General features: G+C 51.5%; 7 protein-coding genes across 7 annotated transcripts; 3 read left to right on the top strand and 4 right to left on the bottom strand.

Moving 5' to 3' along the window:
• Positions 1-1831: 1831 nt before the first annotated feature.
• On the top strand, positions 1832-3456 carry BO97DRAFT_408418 (checkpoint protein HUS1 family protein). The gene is made up of 5 exons (XM_025695859.1): positions 1832-1902; positions 2055-2173; positions 2279-3128; positions 3216-3292; positions 3349-3456. The coding sequence occupies exons 1-5, from the start codon at positions 1860-1862 to the stop codon at positions 3373-3375; spliced, it is 1116 nt and encodes a 371-aa protein (XP_025547497.1). The 5' UTR covers positions 1832-1859; the 3' UTR covers positions 3376-3456.
• Positions 3457-3565: 109 nt separating this feature from the next.
• Positions 3566-10156, bottom strand: sec16 (COPII coat assembly protein SEC16). The gene is made up of 3 exons (XM_025698627.1): positions 9970-10156; positions 4629-9905; positions 3566-4566 (listed from the first exon to the last, which is right to left on the bottom strand). Exons 2-3 carry the CDS (start codon positions 9880-9882, stop codon positions 3986-3988), a joined length of 5835 nt encoding a protein of 1944 aa, XP_025547496.1. The 5' UTR covers positions 9883-9905; positions 9970-10156; the 3' UTR covers positions 3566-3985.
• A 2804-nt stretch (positions 10157-12960) lies between these two features.
• On the top strand, positions 12961-17324 carry BO97DRAFT_398418 (aminophospholipid-translocating P4-type ATPase NEO1). The gene is made up of 2 exons (XM_025694189.1): positions 12961-15076; positions 15126-17324. Exons 1-2 carry the CDS (start codon positions 13288-13290, stop codon positions 17093-17095), a joined length of 3759 nt encoding a protein of 1252 aa, XP_025547495.1. The 5' UTR covers positions 12961-13287; the 3' UTR covers positions 17096-17324.
• A 2422-nt stretch (positions 17325-19746) lies between these two features.
• On the top strand, positions 19747-22000 carry BO97DRAFT_461569 (GMC family oxidoreductase). The gene is made up of 4 exons (XM_025699370.1): positions 19747-19963; positions 20017-20734; positions 20807-21245; positions 21405-22000. The coding sequence occupies exons 1-4, from the start codon at positions 19757-19759 to the stop codon at positions 21844-21846; spliced, it is 1806 nt and encodes a 601-aa protein (XP_025547494.1). The 5' UTR covers positions 19747-19756; the 3' UTR covers positions 21847-22000.
• Positions 22001-22365: 365 nt separating this feature from the next.
• Positions 22366-22950, bottom strand: BO97DRAFT_428478 (uncharacterized protein; the record flags this gene model as incomplete). The annotated part of the gene is made up of 1 exon (XM_025697294.1): positions 22366-22950. One exon carries the CDS (start codon positions 22948-22950, stop codon positions 22366-22368), a length of 585 nt encoding a protein of 194 aa, XP_025547493.1.
• A 46-nt stretch (positions 22951-22996) lies between these two features.
• BO97DRAFT_428477 (uncharacterized protein) lies at positions 22997-23455 on the bottom strand (the record flags this gene model as incomplete). Its single annotated transcript, XM_025697293.1, has 1 exon — positions 22997-23455. The coding sequence occupies one exon, from the start codon at positions 23453-23455 to the stop codon at positions 22997-22999; it is 459 nt and encodes a 152-aa protein (XP_025547492.1).
• A 280-nt stretch (positions 23456-23735) lies between these two features.
• On the bottom strand, positions 23736-24332 carry BO97DRAFT_428476 (uncharacterized protein; the record flags this gene model as incomplete). Its single annotated transcript, XM_025697292.1, has 1 exon — positions 23736-24332. The coding sequence occupies one exon, from the start codon at positions 24330-24332 to the stop codon at positions 23736-23738; it is 597 nt and encodes a 198-aa protein (XP_025547491.1).
• Positions 24333-27092: the final 2760 nt, after the last annotated feature.

Below are 27092 nucleotides of genomic sequence, written 5' to 3'. Positions count from 1 at the left end.
GGGGAAAGAAAGAAGAGATGGAGAAGCTCTCGTCAGTTGGCCGCGCGACACGGGAGTGCTGGAGTGGAGCCGCGTCAGGAATAATAGGGGGCTTCACTTCAGATCATTTTATTGCTGAGTGTTAATTATGGAGCTCACTGTCAACTGACTGCACTGTCACTTCACTCTCTTTTAATACCTATTATTAATAATGTAATAAAAATATCTCATTCCTAACCCTAGTCTAGCTGCAGACAGCAGCTCCATTCTTATCATATTTGTGTGTCTAGGGTCTGATGTCCTTCTCCATACTGTCTCTCCTGTCCTCCACTCCAACCTCCTCCATTTATCAATTGCCTCCCTTTATGTTTGATAGGATCTGTCAAGATCAATGCACACTGTTCTGTACGACATACTTATCCGTACAGTCTTCGGTAGATTTATTGTAGGAACATCACTGCCGTCTCACGCACGAGCTCCGTCTCCATGCAGGTCTCTGCCTTCGGAACCGGGCGGACGAGAATGGATCCTCTCCCCTTTCCAAGGCCACTCCATAATGCGTGGAAGCCTGTGCATAAGCTTCCATGAAAAGTGATTGGGAGTGGTCGTGCTAGGTACCGTCTCTCTCGCAATGTGTTCCAAGCTATCCGCAAGCTGCCCTTGTCGTTCCTCTAGGGCCACTTGGGGTTTGAAAACCCCTCGGAAAGTAGCTCGGTGATCGACACCCCTTGCATACCATATCTCATATCTGAGACCGTTCTAGCTCTTTTGCCGCTGTTGTTCGCGGTTGTTCCATTTGTCGAAGTCTTTGGGTATAACCTATGGACCGCGTTTGAGATTGCTTCGGCACATTTTGCATATCCATTAAAACTTTACCACGCTTGCGACCATAAGTTACTATGCTTGACAGCCCAAATTTAATAGGTAATGTTGACTTTGATCTGCAGAGCCCAAATTCGCTGCGCAAGGAGTCTCAAAGACAAAACTGACTGGTTTGGAATCATCTTTGACCCGGATACTGGGAAGGGAAGAAAGGATTAAAAAAAAAGAAGAAAAAAAAAGGAGAGGCTGCGGAACAGTAGAAGATTTGCCGTGGCAAAGGATATTGAGGTCACTCGCCTTCCATCTCTTTTAGACCTAGGGATCGCGAACCCTTTATAGAAGGGATGCTAGCCAGTCGTCAGACCGGCCAATAACACGAAAGCTGTCCTCCCTTCTCTGGAGGGGTCCAGGAAAGGCACGCCTTAGCACAGTAAGGTAGCCAAGATGTCCTACCAGTAAGAGAAAGTAATCTGGGACTCGAGCAGCCGAGGCCTGTAAGGGAAGTAGCAAGGAATGCATTCACAAGTGTTCAATCTATTCAAGCTATTCGTTGAACGGTGCCATTGTGTCGCGAGCCACGTGGGTGATATTTGCCGGGAATCTATTCAGGGTAAGAAGCTGTATCATGTTGTGTCATGAAGGAATTTGCAAGAAGCAGACCCACGTCCGAGCCCAATGGCCGATTAGGAAAATTGGTGAAAACATCGATAGCTGGTATAAGCGTCAACATGTTTTTGGGAATCCGCCGCTGTTCGTACACACTTCATGGCTGTCATCGATAGTATCGTCGGTCAAAGTTTCCGGCGGTGGAGTCCAAGAATTGAGGAGGATGAGAGAATGACTTTGTGAGAAGGTCGGAAGATTGATAACAGCAGCACTCGGTAGGGACTCAAGGCGCTGTATAGTTCGCGGACGGCCTCAAATGGTTTTGCGCTGTTTGCTCTTCGCGTTTCCCCACAGCGACCGGCCGAGCATCATAACATCATATCACTTCCAGACCAAATCAAGCATCCCTCTTGATTGCGACCACCTGCCACCAGATCATGCAATAACACAACATGCGCTTCCGGACGAAACTCACCAACGCGGAGACTTTCTCCAGTATGTTCCCCATGTCGCGTACTCCGTTCACCGCGTTCTGGCTTTTGGGGCCATATATCGCCTTGAGCTCTCCGGGCCTAGACCCGACCACCGAGGCACAACACTGCAATAATCGCCTATCCAAGAGCTAATATTACATCCACACATTACAGAACTGACCGCTTCTCTTTCATCTCTGGGCAAGACCTGTTGGATGCGTCTCGAGGAAGGAAACATCCGCTTCACCATCATCCCCGACCAAGGCACACAAGTATGGGCGCAATTACCTATTGTAAGCTAGACCACCAGCAAACCAATCGCTTGAGCAATCAACCTCCCTTCAGATCCCCCTTCTCCCCATAAATAAGCCTACCAAACAACTAAAAAACACTCACAGGACGCCATATTCGACGAATCAACCTACATCCTAGAATCCCAATCCGGCGTCATCAACCTAGAAGTGCCGATCGGCGCGCTCCACCGTGCGCTCCGCTCCGCCGTCGACGCGAAGTCCGCTCAACTCCGCCTCACGCAAAAGGGCCGAGTGCCGCTACTAGCACTGACCATCCGCACGCTGTCATGGGCCCCCGGTTCCAACGCACTGGGCATCACCGCACCAACAACAGCCCCGAGTGTGAGCAGTAACCACGCAACAACCAACACGATCCCGCACGACCCGTCCACACTCAAACACCCCGACCCAACAACGACAACAACAACATCATCATCATCATCATCATCAGTAGTCCCCACGCGCCCCGGCCGGGAACGCGAAACCGTGATCACGCAAGAAATCCCCGTGAAAGTCTTCCACGAGTCCGCCGTCGAGGGTCTCCAAGAACCGCGATGCCGCGACCCAGACGTGCACATCATCCTGCCCAGCCTGGTGCAGCTGAAAGGCATCTCGGAGCGGTTCACGAAACTCGCCTCGGCCGGGTCCTCGGACCACACGAAACGACAGGCCTCACTCACCGGCCCGAAACTCGAGCTCTCCGCCAACATGCACGGCTCGCTCCGGCTTGCCATCGCGACGGATGCACTCCGCATCTCGAGCGTCTGGACCGACCTCGTCAACCCGTCGCTGGATCCGGGGCAATTGTCCCAGGGTGAGATGGAGCGGTTGCCGAGTGAGAGAATGCGGGCGGTGCCCGGTGATGATGAGGCCGGGTGGGCGCGGGTGCGGATCGATGGGAAGGATTGGGGCCGCGTTTTGAGTGTTGGGAGGTTGAGTCCCAGGGTAGTTGCTTGTGAGTGCTCTTCTCTTCAATCAAACTTTCCTGAGTATGTGAGGAAGCCAGCGGGGAAACCGCTTACTGACTTAAGGCTGTCTCTAGGTTTCGTCCATGAGACGGCACTTGTTTTATACGTCTATCTCCCAGGGACTTTCAACGAAGAGGACTCTTGTCTAACAGTAGGTTCAAGGCTATCGACTGTGGCGCCGACGCGTGGCTAATCATTCCTCTTCAGTACTATATCAACTCATATGCGGCTTGAAACTATCCGGCGAGGGTCTATGTCTCGAAATCTGATCACGAATCTCCTTGGAATCTGTATACGGCTTTCATCTATACCTGCTTTGTAATATAAAGCTTGTCACTGTTGAGTACGCATTTAGACCGGCGCTACATAATGCATTACTTTCAAAGATTAGACGAGCGTTTAACCAAGAAAGTGCTAGACATGTGCACGGAAAAGGCATGTTGTTCGATTCTCATATCAAATGGTAAATTGGTAGCAAACAACATGGTGACGGAAGCTAGAATCATATGTGCACACGTCTAATATACACGAGAATTAACCAGTCATGCAGGAAAGAGCGTCCCGTCCCATGAAGAAAGAAAGAAAAAAAAAAAGGCCATGTTGACTCTCGAAGAAGACAGCATGCAACGCTATTTTTCCCCTGAGCGAACTGAACGACGACTTTCACTAGACAAAGCTTGGACGCGTCCAATGGCATGAATATGAATTGGCGAATGGGTCCGACAAAGAGGAATCGTTAGACATTATGAGAAAAGAAAAGTATTAGGTAAATGAAAAGAAAAATGTCCCAGAAATAAGGTCCGAAGCTGAGGTACGGGACGTGAAGCGGCGAAAGAATAGGAGATCATTTAGCCATGACATCGACATAACGCCCCTTCTTCTTCCCCTTGGCAGCAGGCCCTTTGCGTGCTTGTGGTGCTCCCAGCAGGTCGTCGATGGAGCTAGCATTGCTCAACGAGGTCGCAGGCCGGGGAGGGGCGGTTAGGCCAGCACTGGGCGGTGTAGGAACAGCGGCACCAGTAGAGATCGATCGCGGGATTGGAGGCGCAACACCCAGGGCGGACGGTGGTGCTGGGCTGCCAGTAAGTGGCGGAGGATTGGCACCTGTAGCAGATGAGGGACGGCTACCAGCACCGGACAGCATCGGAGATGCGCTTGACGCAGGTGGCGGTGGTGCGCCGCTGCTGCCGCTGGCGGTTCGGCTCGGGGGCGCCGATCCTCGTGGTGGCGGCGGCGTGGCACGAGCCGCAGTTGCGCTGTTGGGATCCTTCTTGTTGACCCATTTCTTCAACTCAGTATCATAGTAGAAGGAACTCTCCTCGCCAAGCTTCGCTCGGATAGGGCCCCCTCCGGCATTCTCGCCTTCTTTCTTCCCACCGAACCAACCGCCGAACCATCCCTTCTTGGCGGGTGCAGCCCGCTTGGCTACGACAACAAAGTTAGTATAAGGGTCAAAGAGAAATCAACGAAGTGGTAGGCCCACTCACCATCGGCCTCTGCGGCCTTCCGGAAGGCTTCATCTGCTTCACGGTCCTTCCGCGCCTTTTCCGCTTTCTGGATTGCAGCGGCCCGAGCAGCTATATCATCGTCGTCATCGTCATCCATGAAAGACTTCTTCTTCACAGGCTCTTCATTATTCTGTTCCTCGGGCATTTCCGATTCAGATGCAATATTGGAATCTGCGGGCGGTTCATAGCCGCCACCACCAACTGGAGGCATGTAGCCACCCTCATCCGCATTAGAGACAACAGATGGAGTCTCATGGAGGGGCTGGCCAAAGGATCCATACCCAGGGGGTTGGTAAGGAGACACGGTACTTGGTGAACCTGGGCCTGGAGCAAACGAAGCCTTGGTCTGGGGCTGAGAGACCAGGTCTTCCTCGACCGGTGCCAGAGGAATATAAGAAGATTGAGGGGGTGTATGCTGGTAGCCTGCAGTTGACGGCGGAGAGTTATAGAACATTCCGGCCTGATATGGACCATTGTCGACTGGCGTTGAAGGCTCCTGCGATTCTCGTCGCTGTGTAAGACCAAACCCGTAAGAGGAGGATCTCTGTGAGTCGAGAGATGACCTGCCACGGAATTGCTCAGGTGAAGAAGTTGGGGCATGTTGGTTGTTCGGCAGATAGCGTGACGGGACAGTGCCATGACTTGGTTGCACTCCGTAAATGTCCGACATGGAGGGCGAGCGGCTCACGGTAGGTGTGCCAGATATTTTGGCAAACGGACCTATTTCAGCCTCGCCACCTTTCGCAGGATCAGTGGACGCAGCATCGCTGTCTTCACCGGCAACGAAACTGTTGAATTTTGCCCACATTGAGCCAGAAACCTTCTCCATGCTGGGCTTTGAGATCCAAGACGACCCACCATCGCTAGCTGACTGCTTCAAACGCGCTGAGAGCTCGTCCACTCCGTAATACAGGTGTTGGTTGTGATACGGTGACGATTTGGTTGTTGCTTTCACGGTGGCCGCGATTGCATCACAGTATTGCTGAGCTTCTGCTTTACGGCCACGATCGGCGAGAGACCAAGCATATGTCAACTTGTACGCCAAGAGATGGGGGAGCGGCGGCTTAGGAGAAGCCGACAGAACAGAGTTGGCAAAGTCATAGGCTTCGGTGAGCAAGATGCAGTCTTCATCTCGCAGCGCAGAAGTAGAAGATCGCTGATGATCAACCCCTAAGAGAACTATGCTCGTTTTAGGATCATCAACGCCGCCAAATACTGCCGCCCGTGAGAAGATGAAGCAAATGTGCGCAGCTTCTGTACGCCCGTAGTTCAAGAGCAGCCGCCCGAGAGCCAGAAGAGCTTGATGATCATCCGCACTCCGGTTGCTTAAGACAAGTCCGAGTGTCTCCCGCCAGCTTTCCAAGCCTTCTAGCGCGTTTCTGGAAGACCCATGTCCGTCTACCTTGCTGATCATCTGTAGTCCAGCCCTTGCAGACGGGGGAACCAGTTCATCGACGCTCTCTTCGACATTTCCAGCAAAAATCTCATAGAGTGCCGCGAGTGGCTCGGTAGTTCCAGAAGTCGATCTGACTTCACGTCGTACGAATTCCTGGATGACCTGCTTCCAAACGGAACGATCCATAGTCGAAGCTAAAAGCATTGCATGACCCCACAGGCGACTATCCACTGCACCCCAGACTGCCTTTTCGCGCTCTCCTATGAGAAGATTGTTCCGTAGCGACTCAATGGCTTGAGAATCACTAGCATCGGGACGAGATGGCGCATCGATGGGACGAGCAGCGTTGACTGGCCGAAAGCCTGTTTCGTAGCTTTCGTCGGCCTCATTAATATGTAGATAAGGGATGATGATACTGCGTAAGGACTTCTGGAGCTCAGACGAGCCTTCCAGAGCGCCATCGTGCTCAACCATGATACGAACAACTTTCCACAATAGCACCTTCTCATCGTAGCGCTTGTGACCATCAGGGAGCAGTCGAGCACTTTCCGGCATACCTTCATTCTCGAAAGCGGCTATCTTACTTGAAAGCCAAGCAAGAAGGTCCTTCTTCTTGGATTTGGACTTGAGTGGTCCTGGATGACGTACAATGCTTTCCGAGGGCGGAATCCAATCATTGAGCTGGCAGGTTTTCACCTCCCCGGGGCTTGGCTTGATCCTGGGAGCCACCTGGCCAGCAGTATACCGAGGTATATGCTTGGGAAAACACGACAAGACTGTGCCACCAAAACCGAATTTGACTATCGGTGCCCCTTTCCAGCGTTCAAGGGGATCATACTGCTGATCGTCCACGGGAGGGATAAATTCCAGTTGCTGAGAGGGCACGCGATTGTGTAGCGAAGTTTGAGCTGGCGCGTAGGGATTCACGGCTCTAGTAGGTGAGCCAGAACCATGAACCGAGGCGGGCCTTTGGAGAGGGTCAACTGATGGCACAGATAAACGGGGTCCAAGTGTTTGTTGGCCAGGCGATTGTGTCATCGATCTACGAGGCGGGATAAATGGAGGCTCGTCGACTGCGGGTGTAGAAATTGGCGGTACGTTGTCTTGAACGGCTGGATTAATCCGCTGAGTGAATTCGTTGACATATTCGGCTGGGGCGTATTGATTTCTTGGGGGAGACGTTGATTGCATGTTAGCTTTCTCTTCGCTTACGTCAAGGCCGGTGATTGTGGCTTCGATAGCAGTTTCACCAGGTGTGAAAAGTGGGTTGAGAGCAGGGTCAGGTTGAGATTGCACACTAATGGCGGGAGGGAAAGCCGTATGATCCAAGGATGACCGCTTTTCCAATCCTTGCTGGGGTCGATAGGAGACCTTCTCATGATACGCCAGAGGGCTGGAAGTACGGGGCTGAAACGGGAGTGTGACGGTTTGACCAGGGTTGCTAGGAGCCTGTGAAGCATAGCGATTGCGAGCAGGCGGGGGAGCTCCGGCTGGTGGAGGCGCTGGAGAGTATTTTGGAGAGGCCGGTGGTTTGACTCCATCTTGCAAGTTCGGTGGCTTCGGCGAGTATCTCGATGCGGCGAGAGGGGCAGATGTGCCACTAGAAGCGCTTGGGGTTAAAAGATTCGCATATGGGTCTATTCTTTGAGGTTGTTCTAATTGGGACTGGGGGGGAAAGTCGGCGCTTGGCTGAGAAAGAGGGGGGGCGCCAGCATACGGATTGACTGGTGGCGGAGGCGCTGAGTAAGATGGAGCTGCTGGCCCTGCAATGGGAGCAGGTGCATATCGCCCCGTGCTTGCCGGGCGAGAAGGTGCGCGAGGCGGTGGTAAAGGAAGCTCCTCAAAGAAATTCTTTGCTGCAGGGGCAGTAGTAGTTGACGCTGTCCCAGGTGTGGGCATGGAAGGTGTTGAACTTGATGCCTTCGGTGGAGGGACTGGAAGACTATTGCTTCGCGGGGGCGGCGGTGGGACGCCAGGTTGCGTAACGACTGCCCTGTTGGCAACAACAGGTCGACGAGGCCGAGTGAGGTCATCAGGGAGATCGTAAGGTGACCTGTAACCTTCCTTCGCACGTTCAGCGAAACTTTCGGCCTTCTTCGTACCAGCAGTTGGGCGCTGTTGTTGCGCAAAGTAGCCAATCGACGTTGCAGGTATCCCTTCGAGCAAATCCGAAGTGGATGGCTGATGTGGCACATAGGAGCTTTGCTGCACTCTGGGTCTACCGGAGTTCTCTGGTGTGCCAAAGGGACTTGACAGACTCGGTTGCGCAGACGGTGCAGGATTCCCAAGCAATTGTTGAAAGCTCGGTTGCTTAGAGCCTCCGGCCGATTCGTCCCCGAAAAGCAAGTCATCATCATCGTCATCGAGTTCTGCTTGCCATCGAGCTGCGAGCTCGTCTTCCGAGGGTAGGCCTTTGGCGGGTTCGTCAGACTCAGACAGCTCAGCCTGCCAGCGCGCGGCCAGATCATCGTCCGAGGAGCTCCTGATTATGTTGTCCTGTGAGCCTGCAGCAGCAAAAATACTTTCAAACTCCTTTTCACTCGGATCAACAGCATCAACTGGGAACTGTGACTTTGCTGTAGCCACAGCGCCCTGAAGCTCCTGCTTGCTCTGATCGACAGGATTGGTTGAAACCTCCAGTGGACCTGCCGCAGCTAAAGCGCTTTCGAATTCCTGGTGGCTTCTATCAGCAGCATTTCCAGACTTCTCTGGGCCAGTTGCAGACAAAATATGTTCGAACTCCTGCTCGCTCAAATCATCTGCATTGGCTGCGAATTCTTGTGAGCCTGGTGCGGCCAATTCACTCTCTAATTCCTGCTCGTTCGGATCAGGAGCCTGAGATGAGGACTCCTGTGGGTCTGCTGCGGTAAAAACACTTTCGAATCCCTGCTCGCTCGGGTCGACAGCATTGACCGTGGAGTCTTGTGATAGACCTAACGAATCCAATACTTGAAACGTGCTTTTGCGAGTAATATGAGATTCAGGACTCGGTTGGGAAGTCGTATCTGGCACAGACTTAAAAACCCCATCTTCATCATTTTCATCGTCTTTTAAAACGTTATCAATTCGGCTCTCCACGGTCTGGGGGGGCCCGATCAACGAATCAATACCCCTATTCAACAACGGCACGCCTTCTTCAAACCTAGTTTCGGTCTCCGGCGAAAAATATATCGGCTTTGTCTGCGTCTTCAGCTGATTAAAGAAGTCATCCTCGTCAGGTTCCTCTTGAGCAGGGCTTCCCCAGATATCATGGCTGCTCTGGATCCCGCCATTGGTGCTCGGAAGCTCGTCTCCACGGTATGCACCAGTGGGACCTGTGGGCGTGATGTTGCCTGACTCTACCGTCTCATTGATATTTCCCTCAGGCACTTGCGTCTCTTCTTCACCAGTTTTCGTTGGCTGGGCGTCTGCGACATGTTCTCCGCCCGGGTTACTGTGTATGTTCATGGTCGCGTCTCCATTTTCACCGACTGACTCTTCCGTTGGTTCAATGACTTTGCCATCTGCGGTAACCAGTTCTTCTTGTGTGTCGTGTACATGTGACCCTGCGACCAATATATCTTGGGTTGGCTCTTGATCGTCACTCGTGGAAGGTCCGGGCCCGCCTACATCTGACGCTGTCGCTTCCTGAGTGCCGTTAGTATAGTCGGTTGTCGGAGAAAGTACGTCGCCAAAGGACACGTCATGAGGAGTTTCCATAGGTGAGCCAAGAGGTATGGTAGTGGCTTCTATCGCGGTGTCGATCTCGAGGTCATTGGTGGGAGTCGTCACGGGAGGGATATCATCATTCGACCTGAAAGCCGGGTTCCATACGGCCGCCGCATCCATGTGTGCCATGATCGCTTGCTAATGCTCAGATACTACGATAAGAGCGCATGTAAGCCTTTATCTTCGCCTCCCATGATGTGCAGGGAATGAACTTACTTCGATCGCTGACGAGCAAATAGATATGGTAAGGGTGCTCAGAGATTATACGGCATGGAACATGAATAAGGGGAAAAAATAAAACCATGCAGTTGCATAGATGTCATAGTACGAAAGGCGACAGTAAAATCATGACTGCATCTTCAGGGGGTTGCGTGGACCTTTCTCGAGTCCGGACAGCTGCGGCCGTTCGTGATTGCTTATGATGATGCTCCGGGTTCACTAACTAATGAACATCAGTCCTTGGGGCGCGGCCGTCATCCGGGGCGGAACATTATTCTGCCGGGCGGAAGTGCCACCTAGACTGTTTCCTTTAATCACGTGGCTGCAAGCCGCCTGGGATATCAATGCACCGCTATAGATACCTTTTTCACGATTTTGTCTTGCTATGATGTAAATGGCCTTTCAGTATGAGATTCATATCGATGCGCGTTGAGTCGATGCTCTTTACAGCCCCCACTCGTCCTGCCAGGATGGACTACTAATCAATACAGCTATGGCATTTATCGCCCTCCTTTCCATAGAGTGGTACGGCAATTTCCAAGTATATATCTTCTTGGAACCACTTGTGGCCTTGAAATTCAACGGAACGACTTTATTTCAGTCAATGGGTATCTTGAACTTTGAACCAAGTTAACTTTCATCTGGCTAGTACCCAGTGCTCGCTAGAAGATATCGCTGTGATATAGCTTTTACCTATCATCCATCAAAAAACTTTATATTGAAAGTAAGCTTTATGCTTGGTAGGATATACATTGGGCTAAAAACAGTCGATGTGGCTGATCCTTACTAGGTTTTTATCCTCAATATAAATGTGCAAAACCCGACACCTTCGATGTCTTTTTGGTTGCTCGGCTTGAACTTCTTGCTCAATGCTACTTATAGTACGAGAGCTTATTGCCCATGGTCGGCTATATTTCCCTCTTGCTGGTTCTAAGGGTCCCACATCAGCCAGGGACGCGTATGCTTGGGTTGTTATTGTACCTGCATTTTGACTCAATTGCCATTGCGTAAATACCAATACATGGGGAGTGAGCGCTCGTGCTTTAAAAAATGATCATCTCTCACGGCTTTGGTTTCAGAGCCCCTTTTGCCGCGCAGAATTCTGCCTTCCACTCGATTTTCAGGTTAACAAACCTTCCCACTTCCCTTCTCGGCCATCATGATGATCGGTTCCGGATGGGTGATTTTGCTCTCTGCATGGGTTCAGCAAGATCTAGCATCGATACTGTGACCAAGACCGTCACCAGCACCTCTGCGGTGATCACCACCGCAACGACCTGTACTCCATCTACATACGCCAACCCATTCTGATCCTCGCATTGGCTGTGATCGACGTATGGCTACTACTGGCAAGAGTGGTGTTCGGGTGTCTTCTTGACTGGCGGCAGCACCTGGCTATCTGTCGCTATCGCATCGGTTTATCCTTGCTACCTATACTGCTATCAATCTTGTTCATGCGACCGTGCTAACTAGAGGACCTCGGCCCGCTGTTGCTATATGATGTCTGGCGATCTCTCTACGGTTTGTGCTGCCTCTAGCATGCAGGCTGTCTCACGCTATACTACCAACCCTTGCATTATCACTAAAACATTACCGTTGACGTTACTTTCAGAGGAGATATCAACGACCCCCTCAACCACGATGCTCACTTCAGGGAGCACTACTTCTTCTATACCTTAAGAGCCATCCGCATATCATCACCTACAATACCCTCTACTTCTACGGCAGTAGCATCACTCATGACTGCGTCTTGCGACGATTGTCTCTAGTCCCCTCAGTAACGATCGTATCTTCTTCTGCATATTTAGAAATATGGGAGTGTCTTCGCTGGTATCTACTAGTCTGTCATCTGTGATCCCATCGTTGTCAGGAGTTGCCACACCGTTCGCGATTGGATCCCCGTTCACTCATGTCCCTGTTGATCTGCCGCGATCCTCAGTGATGATATCGTTCCGAACTTCAATCACCCCGTCGGCCTCCTGCTCAAATCCAGTTTCCAGCTCTTCATTTTTACATTCATCTGGCAGTTTCAATGATATATTATCTAGTGAAGTGATGATTCAGCATAGCTGCATTAATCTCATGACCCGAAGTGTCTGTACCTGCGCAAGTTGGCCGTATTACTTCGGTAATCTCTCGCAGCAGCCTGGTCCTTCACCTGCACACTCCTATTCTCCCGTAGATAACGATGCTTCCGCTCCGACCATTGTGCCTAATGCAGGTTCGAGTATGCTCCTCCGAACATCAGCCTCAACATCTCGTACTGAAAGCACAAGACATTTTACCCAGTTTGCTGTCTCGAGCCCTAGGGCTGTTAGACAAAGTGGTCCTATCGGCCCTGTTAGTCTTAGTACTTTTTCTCACCAGGGGGATTACACCACCCCAGCCGCCCTTACCACAGATGTTCGTACCATCATCTCATGCGCGGACTTTGTGACCCGATTGCCAGATTAATAAGCGCACTACATTATGGACCACGGTGACTCTTGCAGTGATTACCACAACCTATCCTGTCATGGAATGACGACGCCAGCAACCAAAGCTACCTTGCAGACGAAAGCTATAATTCACAGCGTATGCTACCGAGGTTCATACCATTTCCAGTTGTTAGTTTGACGACTAGGTGGTGCCACTATTTCAGATGCAAATTGCGAGTATAGACTAGCGTAGCAGAACCCACGAAGTCGAAGCCATTTGTTAGAGTGGTCTCAGTGCAATGGAATGCACAATGTGTTCTAGCCATGACGAACCACCTAGTGGGCTGAGCCCAGGATGTATACATATTTTCCATGACAATTGAAGTCCATGGAAGTCTAAATCATGGATATACCCACATCTCCGCCGATGACATCGATGTTTCACCATTGGTTGATGCGCCACACCCGTGGGGTCGGCGGCTCCGGTACGCCGTCATGTGATCGGGCCTTGCTCCGCCTGCCATCACAGCCTCTTGACTCTTTAGGCCACCATGATTAACCAATCCCTGAAAGCGGTTCTTCACCCGACGGGCAACTGTGTCGATCTGAAGAGTGGCCTGAAGCGTGCTGACCAAGTCATCGACTTAATCTTCTTCTCGATTGCTTCTACCCTGTTCACCTGTTGCGCGCATCCGCAGTCGCATCCGCAGTCGCAGTCGCGGTCAAACCTACAGTACATACACCCGGTCCCTCAAGCCCCATCAATAGCAATGCTATGCTCGGGAAAATTCGTATGCGACCTACCGTGACATGACAACACTCTTGATCTTACAGGACCCCAAGGACCGATAGTTTCGCATGGAACGCCAATATAAACCTCACCCCTATTCTCCTTGCCATGCCTTCATTATCCGAGTATTCACATCCTTACGGCCGGTCCAGCATCGCAGGCGATTCTGGCTCAGACGACGACCTCGATCTAGAAGAGCTCGACCCAAGCACAACTCAGCTCTACGGAGCACATCGTCTTTCGAGAGAAGAAGAGAACCAACAAAGGAGCCGTGGCCCGGGGATAGCTTTGCGAAACCTTCGCGTTGGAGTTGGGAATCGGTGGAAGCGAAACACATTTGGAACACATGGAGGGCTGGCAGATACAGACGAATTACTTGAGGACCAGGATCGCGATGACGACGGACTGCGGAGGTCTCACGCCAGTTCGCGCACGTACACCGATGATGATGCCCCTCTGCTCCACGAACGCCGGCGTAGCTCTGCTCGCTCGTTAAAAGATGCGGAGCGGCTGTCGCAGAAGGGCTCTCGGCTCCGGATTCCCGGCCTCAAAACTGCAAGCGCTTGGTTCGGGTCCTCTAATCGTCCAGCGGCAGAGGAGCTCAATCCTACCGAGACAAAGCCCCCGCGCGATGTTTTCGTCGCCCAAACGCAGCGGTTAAGATACCCACCGAACATTGTATCGAACGCAAAATACACGCCCTGGAGCTTTCTGCCCCGGACCCTGTACAACGAATTCTCTTTCTTTTTCAACATCTATTTTCTCCTTGTCGCCCTGTCACAGATCATCCCTGTGCTCCGGATAGGTTACATGTCTTCATATATCGCGCCTCTCGCATTTGTTGTTTCGATTTCGCTCGGTAAGGAGGCTTTAGATGACATTGGTCGCCGGCGCAGAGATGCAGAGGCAAATGCGGAGGAATTCACTGTCTTGAGTTTCGATAGACCGACGGGTGTTCTTGAAGTAACGAGGAGATCACGCGACTTGAAAGTCGGCGACGTCTTGAAGGTTCGCAAAAATCAACGCCTGCCCGCAGATGTAGTGATTCTCCAAAGTCTCTCCAATGACATCTCTGCTCGCGGAAACTCCTCTATGGATCGACCCCTGAATCTCTTACCTGACGACCATGGCGATGAGCCCAGCGCGAGTGGCGCGACAAATGAACTCAACAACCCTTCGGCCTGCGACACATTCATCCGTACGGATCAATTAGATGGAGAGACTGATTGGAAGTTACGTTTGCCTTCACCTTTGTCTCAAAATTTAGTTCCCCGCGATTTTACTCGACTTAAAGTCACTGCAAGCGCACCTGATAAGCGGGTCAACGAGTTTGTTGGTACCATCGAGCTGGGATCGTCTTCTTACGACCCGCATGTGGACAAATCCAACCACGAACGAGACCGGGAGGATCAGGACTCACAGCCTAATTCTGCTCCATTGACGATTGATAACACCGCGTGGGCAAATACCGTCCTTGCGTCTAATACTATCACCTACGCTGCAATCATCTACACCGGTTCACAAACGCGCGCGGCTTTGTCGACGTCTCCGTCTCGGTCGAAGGTCGGATTACTGGAATACGAGATTAACAACCTGACCAAGATCCTGTGCATTCTAACTTTAGCACTTTCGATTGTTCTAGTTGCGCTTGAAGGGTTCCAGCCTACTAATGACAAAGTCTGGTATGTTGCCATCATGATTTATTTGATCCTATTCTCGACGATCATCCCGATGAGTTTGCGGGTAAATCTAGATATGGCAAAATCGGTGTACGGACGATTCATTGAAAAGGACAAGGATATACCAGGGACTGTCGTAAGGACTAGCACTATACCCGAAGATCTTGGCAGAATCGAATACCTTCTTTCCGACAAGACAGGCACTTTGACTCAGAATGGTAAGCTACTTTGCCCTATGAATATGAGCAGACTGATAACCCTCGGTAGAGATGGAGCTCAAGAAAATTCACGTTGGGACCGTCTCGTACGCCAATGAAGCGATGGAGGAGGTGGCCTCATATGTCAAGCAAAGCTTCGCCGGAGACTCTTTAACTACTCCATCAGCTGTCTTCGGAACGCAAGCTGGGTCTGGAGCGGCTCCGCGCACAAGAAGGGAGATTGGCTCCCGCGTTCGAGATATCGTCTTGGCTCTTGCGCTTTGTCACAATGTCACCCCCACTACCGATGAAGAGGATGGTGTCAAAGTCACCAATTACCAGGCATCGTCGCCGGATGAGATTGCCATTGTTCAGTATACAGAGGAAGTAGGACTGAAACTGGCTTACCGCGATCGAAAGACCATGGTTCTGGAATCTACCCACACTGGTAATGTTGTTGTGCGGGCTCGGATACTCGAATTGTTTCCATTCACGTCCGAAAGTAAGCGGATGGGCATTATTGTACAGTTCGAGACAGACGAAAGCATCCTGGACTCGTCCAAAAATGAAAGCGAAATTTGGTTCTACCAAAAGGGAGCGGACACTGTCATGACCACAATCGTCGCGGCCAACGATTGGCTTGATGAAGAAACCGCAAACATGGCTCGTGAGGGCCTGCGGACTTTGGTGGTTGGAAGAAGGAGATTATCTGAGCAGCAATACGCGGACTTTACAACAAAGTACAGACAAGCTTCGCTTGCCTTGCAAGGAAGAGATGCAGGTATGGCCAAGGTGATTGATGATTACCTAGAACGAGATCTGGAACTTCTCGGTGTGACTGGTGTGGAGGACCGTCTACAAAGGGACGTCAAACCCTCCTTGGAGCTCCTCCGCAACGCCGGAGTGAAGATCTGGATGTTGACGGGGGACAAAGTCGAGACTGCTCGCTGTGTTGCAATTTCAGCCAAATTGGTCGCTCGGGGACAGTACATTCACACTGTTGCTAAGATCAGAGACAAGTCTTCGGCTCAAGAAGCCCTGGATTTTCTTCGCAACAAGACTGATTGCTGCCTTCTTATTGACGGAGAATCTCTTGCTCTTATGCTCAGTCAATTCCGCACATCGTTCATATCCGTTGCCGTTCTCCTCCCCGCCGTCATCGCCTGCCGCTGCTCTCCCACTCAAAAGGCCGAAGTCGCCGATCTCATCCGCCACCACACCAAGAAACGCGTCTGCTGCATCGGCGACGGCGGAAACGACGTGTCTATGATTCAAGCCGCAGATGTCGGTATCGGTATTGTCGGCAAAGAAGGCCGACAGGCCTCTTTGGCTGCAGATTTTAGCATCACTCAGTTCCACCACCTTACTAAGCTTCTTGTTTGGCATGGCCGCAACTCGTACAAACGATCCGCCAAACTGGCGCAGTTCATTATGCATCGCGGTATTATCATCAGCGCTTGCCAGACCATGTATAGCATCGCCAGCCATTTCGACCCCAAGGGCCTGTTCATCAACTGGCTTATGGTCGGTTACGCGACGATTTACACCAGCGGGCCTGTTTTCTCTCTCGTTTTCGATCGCGATGTCGATGAAGAACTTGCCAACCTCTACCCGGAGCTGTACAAGGAACTCAAAACGGGCCGCAGCCTCAGTTACCGGTCTTTCTTCACCTGGGTTTTCGTCTCGGTTTTCCAAGGTGCGGTCATTCAGGGCCTATCTCAGATCCTCCTCGACTCCATCACGGGCCCTCGCCTCATCAGCGTCTCCTTCACTGCGCTAGTAATCAACGAGCTTCTCATGGTCGCCATCGCCATTACCACGTGGCATCCCTTCATGATCTTCTCTATCATTGGTACCGCTCTTGTCTACGCCGCGAGTGTTCCCTTCCTTGGCGACTACTTCGATCTAGCCTACATAATCACCCTCGATTGGCTGTGGCGCGTGGTCGCCGTTAGCGCAGTCGCTGTCGTCCCTGTCTGGGCCGGTAAGCTGATTATGCGGTCCTGGAGTCCGCCTAGTTACCGGAAGGTTCGCGGGTGAAATTGTGGTATATACGTGGAGGCCCATTTCCCTGCCATCTCCCCTTCACCTTAGACTTGAGCTTTGTTCAACCTGGACGCCCCTCTTGTACGCTTCAGCTCGCCTTTTTACTCGTGCCCTCTATCCAACTCTTCAACCGTAACCCCTTTCACCTACTACAAGAAAACTTAATCGATAGATTATTCCGTTGGTTTGCTTGGGTCTTACAAACCCGTTTCATAGCTAGCACAATCAAGCCTCCGTTCATAGACATGAGCCGGAATAAACACCAATACTGTCGAACCGCCCGTCATCATCAAATAACCCCTCACCCCACAGTCATGTCATACCTTTTAAGATAAATGTCCCGGGGTCACCTTGATATTACTTTATCTTCTCTTCTTATATTGATTCAGCCAGTCAATTGGACGGCGCCACGTGAGCTTGATTAAGCACGTGGGGACGGCACGGGAAGCTGAGAATCACCCAGAAAAGAAGCCTATGCCCACTCCCCTTCATAACCTGTAAATCACTGCCACTCTTCCCATCCATCCAAACCATCCAAGATACCAGTTTTTCCGAACTCCAATCCCCAATGCCTAAGAGACTTGAAAGAGTCCCGCCGCCCCTAGTGCCGGCCGACTAGGCCACCCTGCTCCTTCTCTCCATTGCCCGGGCCGAGCACATCACAGCCACCAAGCCCAACAGCGCAGAGTGGAAAGCGCTCCTCAGTCCAGAAGCCTACGTCGCGCGCGAGCGCCGGCACCTCTCCCAACCACTCGCAGCGGACGGGAGACTGAGATGTTGGATCCTAGTCCACCTGACGCTCCGCGGGACGACGACCCCCTGCGCCTGCTTGACATATCAGAAGCGCGCCTTGCTCGGCCGGAATAGCATCGTCAGGGAGATTCTCAGATACGCCTTTGCAAACATCTACTCGCATCCGGAGTTCCAGCAGCAGGGGTACGCGTCGCGGATGCTGGGGGATCTGAGCCCGCGACTAGACAGCCTGGACACAGTCACGGACACGGGCACGGACACAGAGCAAGACTGCAAGTAAGAGGAGGCGGTGTTCGCAATGCGATGGGCTACTCGGACATCAAGAAAGAATTCTACACGTAGTTTGAATGGCGAGCTTCTCCGGCGGTGTACCTTGCTCTCCCTGCGGCGGTGGATGTACAGTATAGTACATGTAGCAACGCCAGGAACCATAGACATGAAACGCTAGACACGGGACCTGGACGTGGCCGATATGCGGCTGCATGTACAGTACATGTGCCAACGACACTGGGAAAACCTCGGCCTTTCGAATCAAAGATAAAAATAGTCATATTAATTGTACAGTACCTCTCTCCTTCTATATCTGTACCTTTGCTAGATCTAGTCAGGGTTTAGCCCGGATCGGCTGACCTTAGCAGACCCCTCTTGAGTATTAAATTTCAAAAGGGAACTAGTAAGTGTTTTGATTCCTTGTTCAAGTGCTTACCCCTGATGCTAGTAATTCTACCAGTAATGGAATCCTGTTTCTGGGGCTTCCCGGAGTGCCCCGGGAGTTCTTCCGCAAAGGTCTTTGCTTACTTTTAGAGGTCTTTTCCTGGAGGCGGCCCCCCCCCCTGGGGCTCTGGAGGACTCGGGAGGGCACTAGGTGAGTTAGGGCAGATAGTAGCTGTATATTTGTCTGATTAGAAAATCACTTGCTTACAGAATTATATGACTGGCTGTTAGTATTACCTATGGAGATTTAGTTTAAGGCCTAAATGGGACTAGAGTGCGGCAGTGCCACGAATATAGCTTAGTAGCAAGGTACGATGATCGAAGAGGAAGTTACTGAGTCTGTGCTGAATCGGCCGGGAGGAGCCCCGACTCGGAAGTAATCAAACGTTTCATGCAAGGGGCCAAAATGCATGGCGCTAAAAGAAGCCGTGATTGATGGAAGCCATGGGATAGTCTAGGCATCTGCTCAAGGCTGGGATTCTGAGAATACATGCGACTGTGTGAACACTGGAGGCTGAAAACAATTACCTAAACAAGACTATCCTTGAAGTAATTCAGGTCTTGTAAGCTCACTTTTGGGCGGCACAACTACTAATTCTCACTAGCTCAGAAATGAACAAAGATTCCAATATTATAGGGCTCTAACTGCCACTCGCTAAGTAAAGCTTTTTCAATAGAATGCCCTCAAGCAGCACCGACATCTCGCCGCCGATATTTCAGGTTACCTTCACACTGAGAACTCATTATCAGATCATTAGCCTTGTAAGTCTTCGTATTCTAACCCTAAAATCATATAATCGCAATGCGAAGATAAGCCCGCAATGATTATCTCAGACTTCAGCTTCATGTTACGTAAGTAACGGTTAGAATGGATACCATGAGAATCATAGACATGCTAAACCGCATTGAGAGGCTGATCGATCCAGTACTTTTGGGCGGGGTAGAACTGGCATTTGTGGGGCTAATTGTACCATTTCTAATAGTATATCGTTAGGTGGTATTGACAAAATCTATTTCTTTGTTCACCAATATGATACTAGGGGGTTCATTTAGTTAGTACCAATATTTTAAATCTCCCGTCTTCGGGTGTTTCTTTGCTTCTTAACAAGCTACTACTTCCCACGCTCGCAGTCCTTTTCTTCTTATACTCTCGTCCAATCTTTTAACTAAGTCAGCACACAGTACGGAATGGCTACTGCATATGACTTTATTGTTGTTGGCGGCGGTACAGCTGGCCTGGTGGTTGCTTCTCGACTCAGCGAGGACCCAAGCATCTCCGTCCTGGTTCTTGAAGCAGGCGCGGACATGACAGCAGATCCTCGCGTGAACATCCCCATCTTCTATGCAGCACTACTTGGATCTGAAGCCGATTGGCAATTCCAATCTTCCCCTCAGGTAGGAACCGTCTCCGTCTCTGTGTCTGGGGGCTTATTCATTACTTTTTTCAGCCGGGCCTCAATGGCAGAGTGCTTGGTCTCAACCAGGGCAAAGCACTCGGAGGATCCAGTTCATTAAATGCGCACGTGTTTGTTCCTCCTTTCAGGGGAGCCGTTGACGCGTGGGAGGAACTCGGTAATCCTGGATGGAATTGGACTATGTTAAAGGACTATTTCTCTAAGGCCTATAACAGTCCGACTGTAGCACAAGATGCTAAAGAAAACCTGGCAATTGAGGACTGGCCTGGATTGAACGAAGCGAAAGGTCCAATCCAAACATCTTTTGGTAACGAGACACACCCTATTCGCAGGCAATGGGCCGAATTGTTCCGCAGCAGTGGGCAATACAATGACGGGGATCCGTTCATCCACAGCTCTGTAGGCTCATTCAGTTGTCTTGCTAGTATTGACTCGGACGGTAAGAGAAGCAACTCTGCCTCGGCCTATTATAAGCCTGCTGAGCTTCGACCCAATCTTCATGTTCTGACGAACTCATTTGTTGAGAGAGTTCTGTTTGATGAAAGCAAGCCTCCCAGAGCTATTGGAGTCCAATACAGTCTCGACGGTGTCTCAAAGACTGTTCAGGCAAAGAGTGAAGTTATACTCGCTGCTGGTGCTCTTCAATCCCCTAAAATCCTCCAGCTTTCAGGAGTTGGTAGAGCAGAACTCCTTGAACAGCATGGCATTGATATAGTCATGGACCTTCCAGGTGTTGGGCAGAATCTTCAGGGTATGTGAACAGCTTATCTTTCTTTTTGACGCATACTCGCTTGGGATGAGAGCTAACATCTACTACTACTAGATCATATGATATCGTACACCGCATTCCAAGCAAAGCCTGAACTTGAGACTAAGGACGCTCTGGTCAGACAAGAGCCTGAAGCCATTGGTCAGGCAATGCAGGAATACGCTGCCACCCAATCTGGGCCCCTAGCGTCACTCGGAGTTCATACCTACGCCTATTTGCCTCTTCCTGAACCGGACAGAAGTGCTCTCCAGGCATTGTTTACGAACGACGCCCCTGAGAATTCACAGCACAGGGCGACACAGGCCTATTATGACATCGCCAAGACCGCCGTTCTTGATCCCAAGCAACCATCAGCTGCGTACATGTCCGCCTTAGGGCAGACGAATTATTCCAAAGACCTCAGAGACGGGACTATTCCAGCTGCTTCGCCTGGAAAGTTCGTCACGCTTGGAGTAATGCTCTCTCAACCGCTTTCCCGCGGCAGCGTTCAGATGTAAGTGATTTTTTCTCTGTTGTTTTTTTCTTCCCTGCTAGAGATTGTGAGGTATCCTTTACTCCTGATTCTTCACATTTCACATGCTACCTTCCCATACTCTCCGGCCGCCCCCTCAGCAAACCGTATATCCATCAAATCTGACGATAAGAATTCAAGTACCTGCAACGACCCTGAAAAGCCTCCAATCATTGATCCTGGTTACCTGTCGAATCCTCTCGATCTGGAAGTCATGGCACGGCACTTGCTCCGTATCAAGAAATTAGCAGAGTCACCTCAGCTCGGGGAGCTGCTCGAACAGCCACTGAAGTTCCGAGACCCAGATGCGGACTTCCAGGGAGACTTAGATGCTGCAAAGAAGTATGCTCGGGACAATCTAGTCTCCATGTGGCACTTTGCGGGGACCTGTTCCATGCTGCCTCGCGAGAAGGACGGAGTGGTGGATTCCCATTTGAGAGTCTATGGTATAGAAGGCCTGAGGGTTGTGGATGCGAGTGCTATCCCGCTTGTAAGCACAGCGAATCTGCAAGCCACTGTGTACGCATTCGCGGAAAGAGCGGCAGACCTCATCAAGCAGGACCGGAAGAAGCGAGTAAATTAGGCGTTGGGATATGGCTATATACACGCACATGCTATGTTAATTGGACGGCAGGCGAGGATGGGAAGACTGCTTAATCACCCAGGATTCTCACCGTCCGTCGCGCAATTCGCGGGTGACCAAATCGTGCTCCTACTCCTCCCCGATTAACTCCAACGATTTTATCATAGATGCTGCTAGATCTGAAATCAACTACAGGAAACTCCACTTCGCACACGATGTGAACCATTTTGAATTTCTCGAGTATATCACAGACCCTCTCTTCCCTCCGTATATGATCTTGAATCTCGAACAAAACACTATTAGTTGTACAGTATCAAAATGGGTCATTTTCGGCACCGAAGTCTCAGGTCCTCATATTCTAATTGTAAAAAAATGTTGGTTCTCTATTGGGATTGAAGTCGGGCTGTGGTGGTGGTGATGTATGGGACCACCGCAGAGTAAGTGCTGGGATCAGAACAATCAACCCTCCTAAAGCACACCCGCCAGTCAGTCGCTTAGTACGGTAACGATAACGATGCATCAAAGCGGACTGCATTCCTCCACCGGTTCCGCCCAACCCCTCGCGTTGTCCCAGCGGGTCCACCATCCATCGAGATCGCCCTCATGCTGCGGCAGGCGCGCATACAGCCACGGCCCGACCAGAGCCATCCGGCCCATATTATACCGGACCTGCTGATTCAGGACGGGGCAGAGGGCCTTAAGCTGGGCTAGGTGGGGGTGGTGGCCGAACCACCCGTACAGATAGGGCGACATGACGGAGACGTTCTCCAGGGCGCGGCCGTAGCGGGTGAGCAGGGTGACGAGGGTGTCGCTGTAGCGGTCAAAGTAGACGTTGATCTCCAGGCGCTTGAGGGGCGGGCCCGGGTCCAGGGACCCCAGGTGTTGCAGCAGCGTGCCCGACGGCCGATCAGCGGGGTCCGGGGGTGCGTCGTACAGGTAGCGGACGTGCTCGAGCGCGGGGGCGTGGTCCACGATGAGGCAGGCGAGGTCCTCTGCCACGTGCAGAGAGTGGATCAACGTGGATTGGAACTTGGGGATGTAGAAGATCAACTGGGTAAGCTGGCCCCAGAGATTGCAGAGTTTGTCGCGGGGGAAGTCCCGCATCGTCAGCTTGGGGGGTGACTCCGACCCCGAGCAGATTCTAAAGGGCTTATGTAGCCTCCTGCAGGCTCGAAGCAAAGAACGTCAGCGAATGCAGCGCGGTCCGATCGACGTGGTCGTTGCGGTCGATCAGATTCCGGCCCAAAGCCAGCAGGCCGGCCTCGATGATCGAGCAATTCAAGTAATACAGCTCCTCACCATTGCACACAAACTTGGCCCAAGGCAGTTGGAAAACCAGGTGCCGGCTGGCCTGCAGGGCTTGGTATTCCCGGACTTGGGCTCGGCACTTGAACCACTCAGGCAGTGGACGCAGGTGCACACGCGTTGGATTGTCGGGGTTTAGGCGCACGAACAGTGGAGACAGCTGGTGGCACTGCCAGAGTACATTGGTCCTGGTCTTCAGTTCCTGACACACGCCGCGCAGGATTCCCAGCGTCTTTACGTCTAGCAGGTCGAAGATGAGCCAGAGTAACTCTTGTGGAAACTTGTCGAGCGAAGGAGAGGCCATAATGCGGGTTCGACTGGTAGTCGTCGTTTGGCTAGTGAATGCGGGTGGCTCTAGCAGCATAATTTATACGTAAGGATGCAGCTCCTCCAGTGTAGGAGTCCAGATCTTTGTGTTCTATTGCTATCATGTTCACGCATAAAGCTGTAGCGGAAACACCCCGAGTGTCATGATAAAGGGTGATTGACAACGAGATGGACTTTTCCGGTATGGTTGACTACGGTGACGGCGTACCCACAAGAAGGGGAAACCGCAAGACAGCCTCACTCCCACCCATTCCCTCTCACGCCCGAGGCAGCTCCGTAGGGCGAACCGCGATATCCTTGTAGGCCACGACCCCAGCCTGCAATGTGTCAGTAATATTCGTCGCCCAAGCGTCTGCCGCAACTTTGATGTCGCCGGCTGGGATCCGCGCTACCACGTTTCCAGTATAGGTCAACGCGGCCGTGTGCTCCTCCTGCAGCTGCGAGTAGAGGTACCAACCCTCCCCAGCAGCGGCAACCGCGTCGTGGATGCCGACGTATTCCTCCACGACGACCGTGAATCGGCCGGCGAACGTCTCCAGGGGATCCAACAAGGTCGCGGCCTCGGTGGCATTCAGGAAGTACGACTGGATGGCTTTGGTCTCGGCGAGGAGGGCAGTGATGAGCGCAGCGGCGCCGGTGGTGATGTTGGCAATGTCATCACCGTGATAGGTTAGAATCCGAGCGTCGAGGTCATTGACATCCGTAGTAATGGTAGCGAGACCATCGGTGTAGGCGGACAGATCACGGGTGGCTAGGAGTCTTTTAGGGGAGTGCGTGCTAGGGATGGGGTTGGCGAGGACATTGGTTAGCGTGCCTACAATGAGGAGGAAGTGGTGGCTGATGGTGAATTTCATGGCGTACTGGGCCCGGAAACGGATGGGAGAACAATGAGGAGTTTTTGCGAAAAATCAGGGCTTAGCATGGGGATAAATGGGAGTTTCACTTGTTTGAAGAGAAAGCATACGCCAGCAGCTGTCTCCCCACTTCTCCTCGCAGGATTCTAGTAGAACATCAAACACGATATGCCCGCTTTGAAGATCAATGGCGCTAACTGCGTGTACTGTACGGAGTACAGTAACAAAGAAACGGTCTAGATTATCCGAGGTCACCAACGGGCCTTTCGAATTGTGGCGAGACCTTTGAGGTGAAGCTGCAAAAGCCGGCCGCTAGACCCAGAGAAACCAACCTGCGCGAGGCTATTGCTCCACGCCTGCATGAGTCGCTAAATGGTTCCTCGTCCAATATACTTGACAAGACTTGTTGTGTAGAAAACGGTTCGGGAAAACCAGGCGAATCACGACCCCCGCTATGAAAGCGTTCACCTTAATTGTTCAGATTGAACGTTTCGAACCAATACCCGAGCCCAGCCGGATCCATCCTAACAATTAGCCAGCCGCCATTTTCATGCTGCATATTGACGAGGGTGCGGGGAGAAGGTCGCCCACCGCGCCGTGTGTCAATATCTATCGTGCCAACTCGCGACATGCACAGCCCGCGTCGACGGCCTGAAACAGATGTGGAGGTCCAGCTTGTACCCATGTCCGGAGTATAAGTTCAAGTTTGTGTTGGCGTTATCCGCGCTGTTAGAGTTGTCGACAATTCGCAAAATTGAGAACATGTTCAAGCGGAATCGCCACTCCTGGCATTAATTCAAGCTATAGTCAGAGGACAGGGCATCGCTGTTGAGAGAGATGCTGCAGCTTAGGTCGTCTGATGTTCGGCCACCCGTTGACACCTTTCCTTCTTCTGCTTCGCTTTGTCAGAGCCAAAAGGGTCCTTATCGTGCTCTTTTCGGTGCTTCCATCTCGAGCTTCAATCGTGAGGGTCTTCGTATCATCGGGACGGTGGTCGCCAAGAATGTGTCCCTCTCCGTCGCGACGTGTGACCTTGTTTTTACTTCCCTATTCTCCTCCTTGTCATAGGGCGGAAACTGACGTCGTGGTGGACGTCGCGGCGGAGGAGGTGGAGGAGGTGGAGGATGCAAGGCGTCTACCCCGTTATTGTCATGTGCACCGAACATATGCTTGATTTTATCCTTCGACCTGCTGCTCTGAATGGTATCGAGTAGATTCTAGATGACCCCTGACAGAATGTTATATATTCGCGTCAGTGATTACGCCCCACCTCGCACCATAAATCGTTATGGAATAAGACTCACAGCTGCAAATATTAATTGGTAAACGAGACTTCAAGGGCTTCTTCCGGAGCCAAACCGACATGTCGGCCAACTAGCCCTCGAATCCCAAGGCTATGAGCTCGCCCAACCTAGCCCCGGTAAAAGCAAACAGCCCGGCCACCAGATCCTGATACACGATGATTGTGCAGACATTTGTGCGCATCTTCGGGTCTCGACTGAGATGTGCACCGGCGGCTTTCACATATGTTCTGGTGTAGCTGAGGCGATGACCGCGCCGATGGGCCCCAGGAGAGCATCACCCACGGCGGTGGCGGCGAACATGATCGTTGCATGCGTGCATTCGGCGGCTGCATGAGCGGCTTCGCCCTGTCTCTTGTCCGTTCAAGGGGTGTTGTGTTTCTGACTTACGCAATCGTCCTCAAAGGCACCTGACAAGCTTCTTCCGTACTGGGGACTTTAGAGCATTTCCCTTGGATGGGAATAGAAGCCATCCCAGCTCCCGATCCTCTTGAATAAGAGCCCAGAGGATACCTTTGATCATGCTTCTAAGCCTGTCTTGTCCAGATTATCCTGTGGGATATCGAAACCAAGCACCCCCAAACACCAGGCGCTTTGTCGGGCGCCAGGTCTGCCGCAAGCGCGTTTGGACTTCGCCGGCCCAGGGGGTGGATCTGATTGCAAAGATCTCGTACATAAATTGTGATTTCCCTGATCCCCGGTTTCCGTATATATAGAGAATTGCATAGTCTCTATGCTCACGCTCAAGCCAGCTGTTGAAAGCGTCCACGTGCTGCATGCACTTTCGCATCTCACTGTCACCTTTACAGATCTTATCTACATAGTTTATGTCCAGCAGCCACCTAGGGAACCGAAATAAACTGCTATCATATCGGGGTGGGCTGCCGAAGATCGAATCATTTGTGCCCTATAGTGCATTTGCAATTGCCTGAGGAATCCTCTTAATGTAGCTTGCCGGGGGCTCGACACTGGAACTAAGTTTCTCAATCCTGTCGATGTTCTCCACCTCCTCATCTGCCTTCAACATCCTGGACTTGATGTATTCTGCTGAACACTTAGCTGGATACATGGCGAATATTGTTCTCCAAATAGTGTAATCTGGGTGGTTCAATCTTTGGTTTCGGGCTGTTGTTGAAGAGATAAGAATGGAATCTGTGATGTTGTAGTAAGTATGAGGTGGAAGTCGCAGAAGATGTATGGCTGTATTTATGGCTATACGTCCTCGGAGTCAGTGTGGCTCAAGTTGGGCAAAGACTCAGCTGCAAAAGATTTGCAAATCTTGGAAAATCGAAAATAAAGGGAAAGTTACGGATCTGGTCCATCTCTCTGGATTTGTCCATCTCAGTGTGTGCTTTCACTGTGCTCTGAAGGTTGACTGAATGGTACAATAAATCAGACACTTCATCTTTGGCTCCACGCAGCGCCAGTACAGTTATTAAGAAACACGGATTATAGTAGG

The sequence above is a fragment of the Aspergillus homomorphus genome (assembly GCF_003184865.1).
Source record: "Aspergillus homomorphus CBS 101889 unplaced genomic scaffold BO97scaffold_50, whole genome shotgun sequence".
Taxonomy (NCBI): domain Eukaryota; kingdom Fungi; phylum Ascomycota; class Eurotiomycetes; order Eurotiales; family Aspergillaceae; genus Aspergillus; species Aspergillus homomorphus.
The sequence above is the reverse complement of the archived record's forward strand: the minus strand, read 5'-3'. Positions and strand labels throughout refer to the sequence as shown.

Coding starts and splice junctions, on each gene's coding strand:
- BO97DRAFT_398418 (XM_025694189.1), top strand. CDS start 13,288: ATGCCTTCATTATCCGAGTATTCACATCCTTACGGCCGGTCCAGCATC. Junction 15,077..15,125: donor AGGCACTTTGACTCAGAATG/GTAAGCTACTTT, acceptor AACCCTCGGTAG/AGATGGAGCTCAAGAAAATT.
- sec16 (XM_025698627.1), bottom strand. CDS start 9,882: ATGGCACACATGGATGCGGCGGCCGTATGGAACCCGGCTTTCAGGTCG. Junction 4,567..4,628: donor GAAGGCCGCAGAGGCCGATG/GTGAGTGGGCCT, acceptor TTGTTGTCGTAG/CCAAGCGGGCTGCACCCGCC.
- BO97DRAFT_461569 (XM_025699370.1), top strand. CDS start 19,757: ATGGCTACTGCATATGACTTTATTGTTGTTGGCGGCGGTACAGCTGGC. Junction 19,964..20,016: donor AATTCCAATCTTCCCCTCAG/GTAGGAACCGTC, acceptor TACTTTTTTCAG/CCGGGCCTCAATGGCAGAGT. Junction 20,735..20,806: donor TGTTGGGCAGAATCTTCAGG/GTATGTGAACAG, acceptor TACTACTACTAG/ATCATATGATATCGTACACC.
- BO97DRAFT_408418 (XM_025695859.1), top strand. CDS start 1,860: ATGCGCTTCCGGACGAAACTCACCAACGCGGAGACTTTCTCCA. Junction 2,174..2,278: donor TATGGGCGCAATTACCTATT/GTAAGCTAGACC, acceptor AAACACTCACAG/GACGCCATATTCGACGAATC. Junction 3,129..3,215: donor GAGTCCCAGGGTAGTTGCTT/GTGAGTGCTCTT, acceptor GGCTGTCTCTAG/GTTTCGTCCATGAGACGGCA.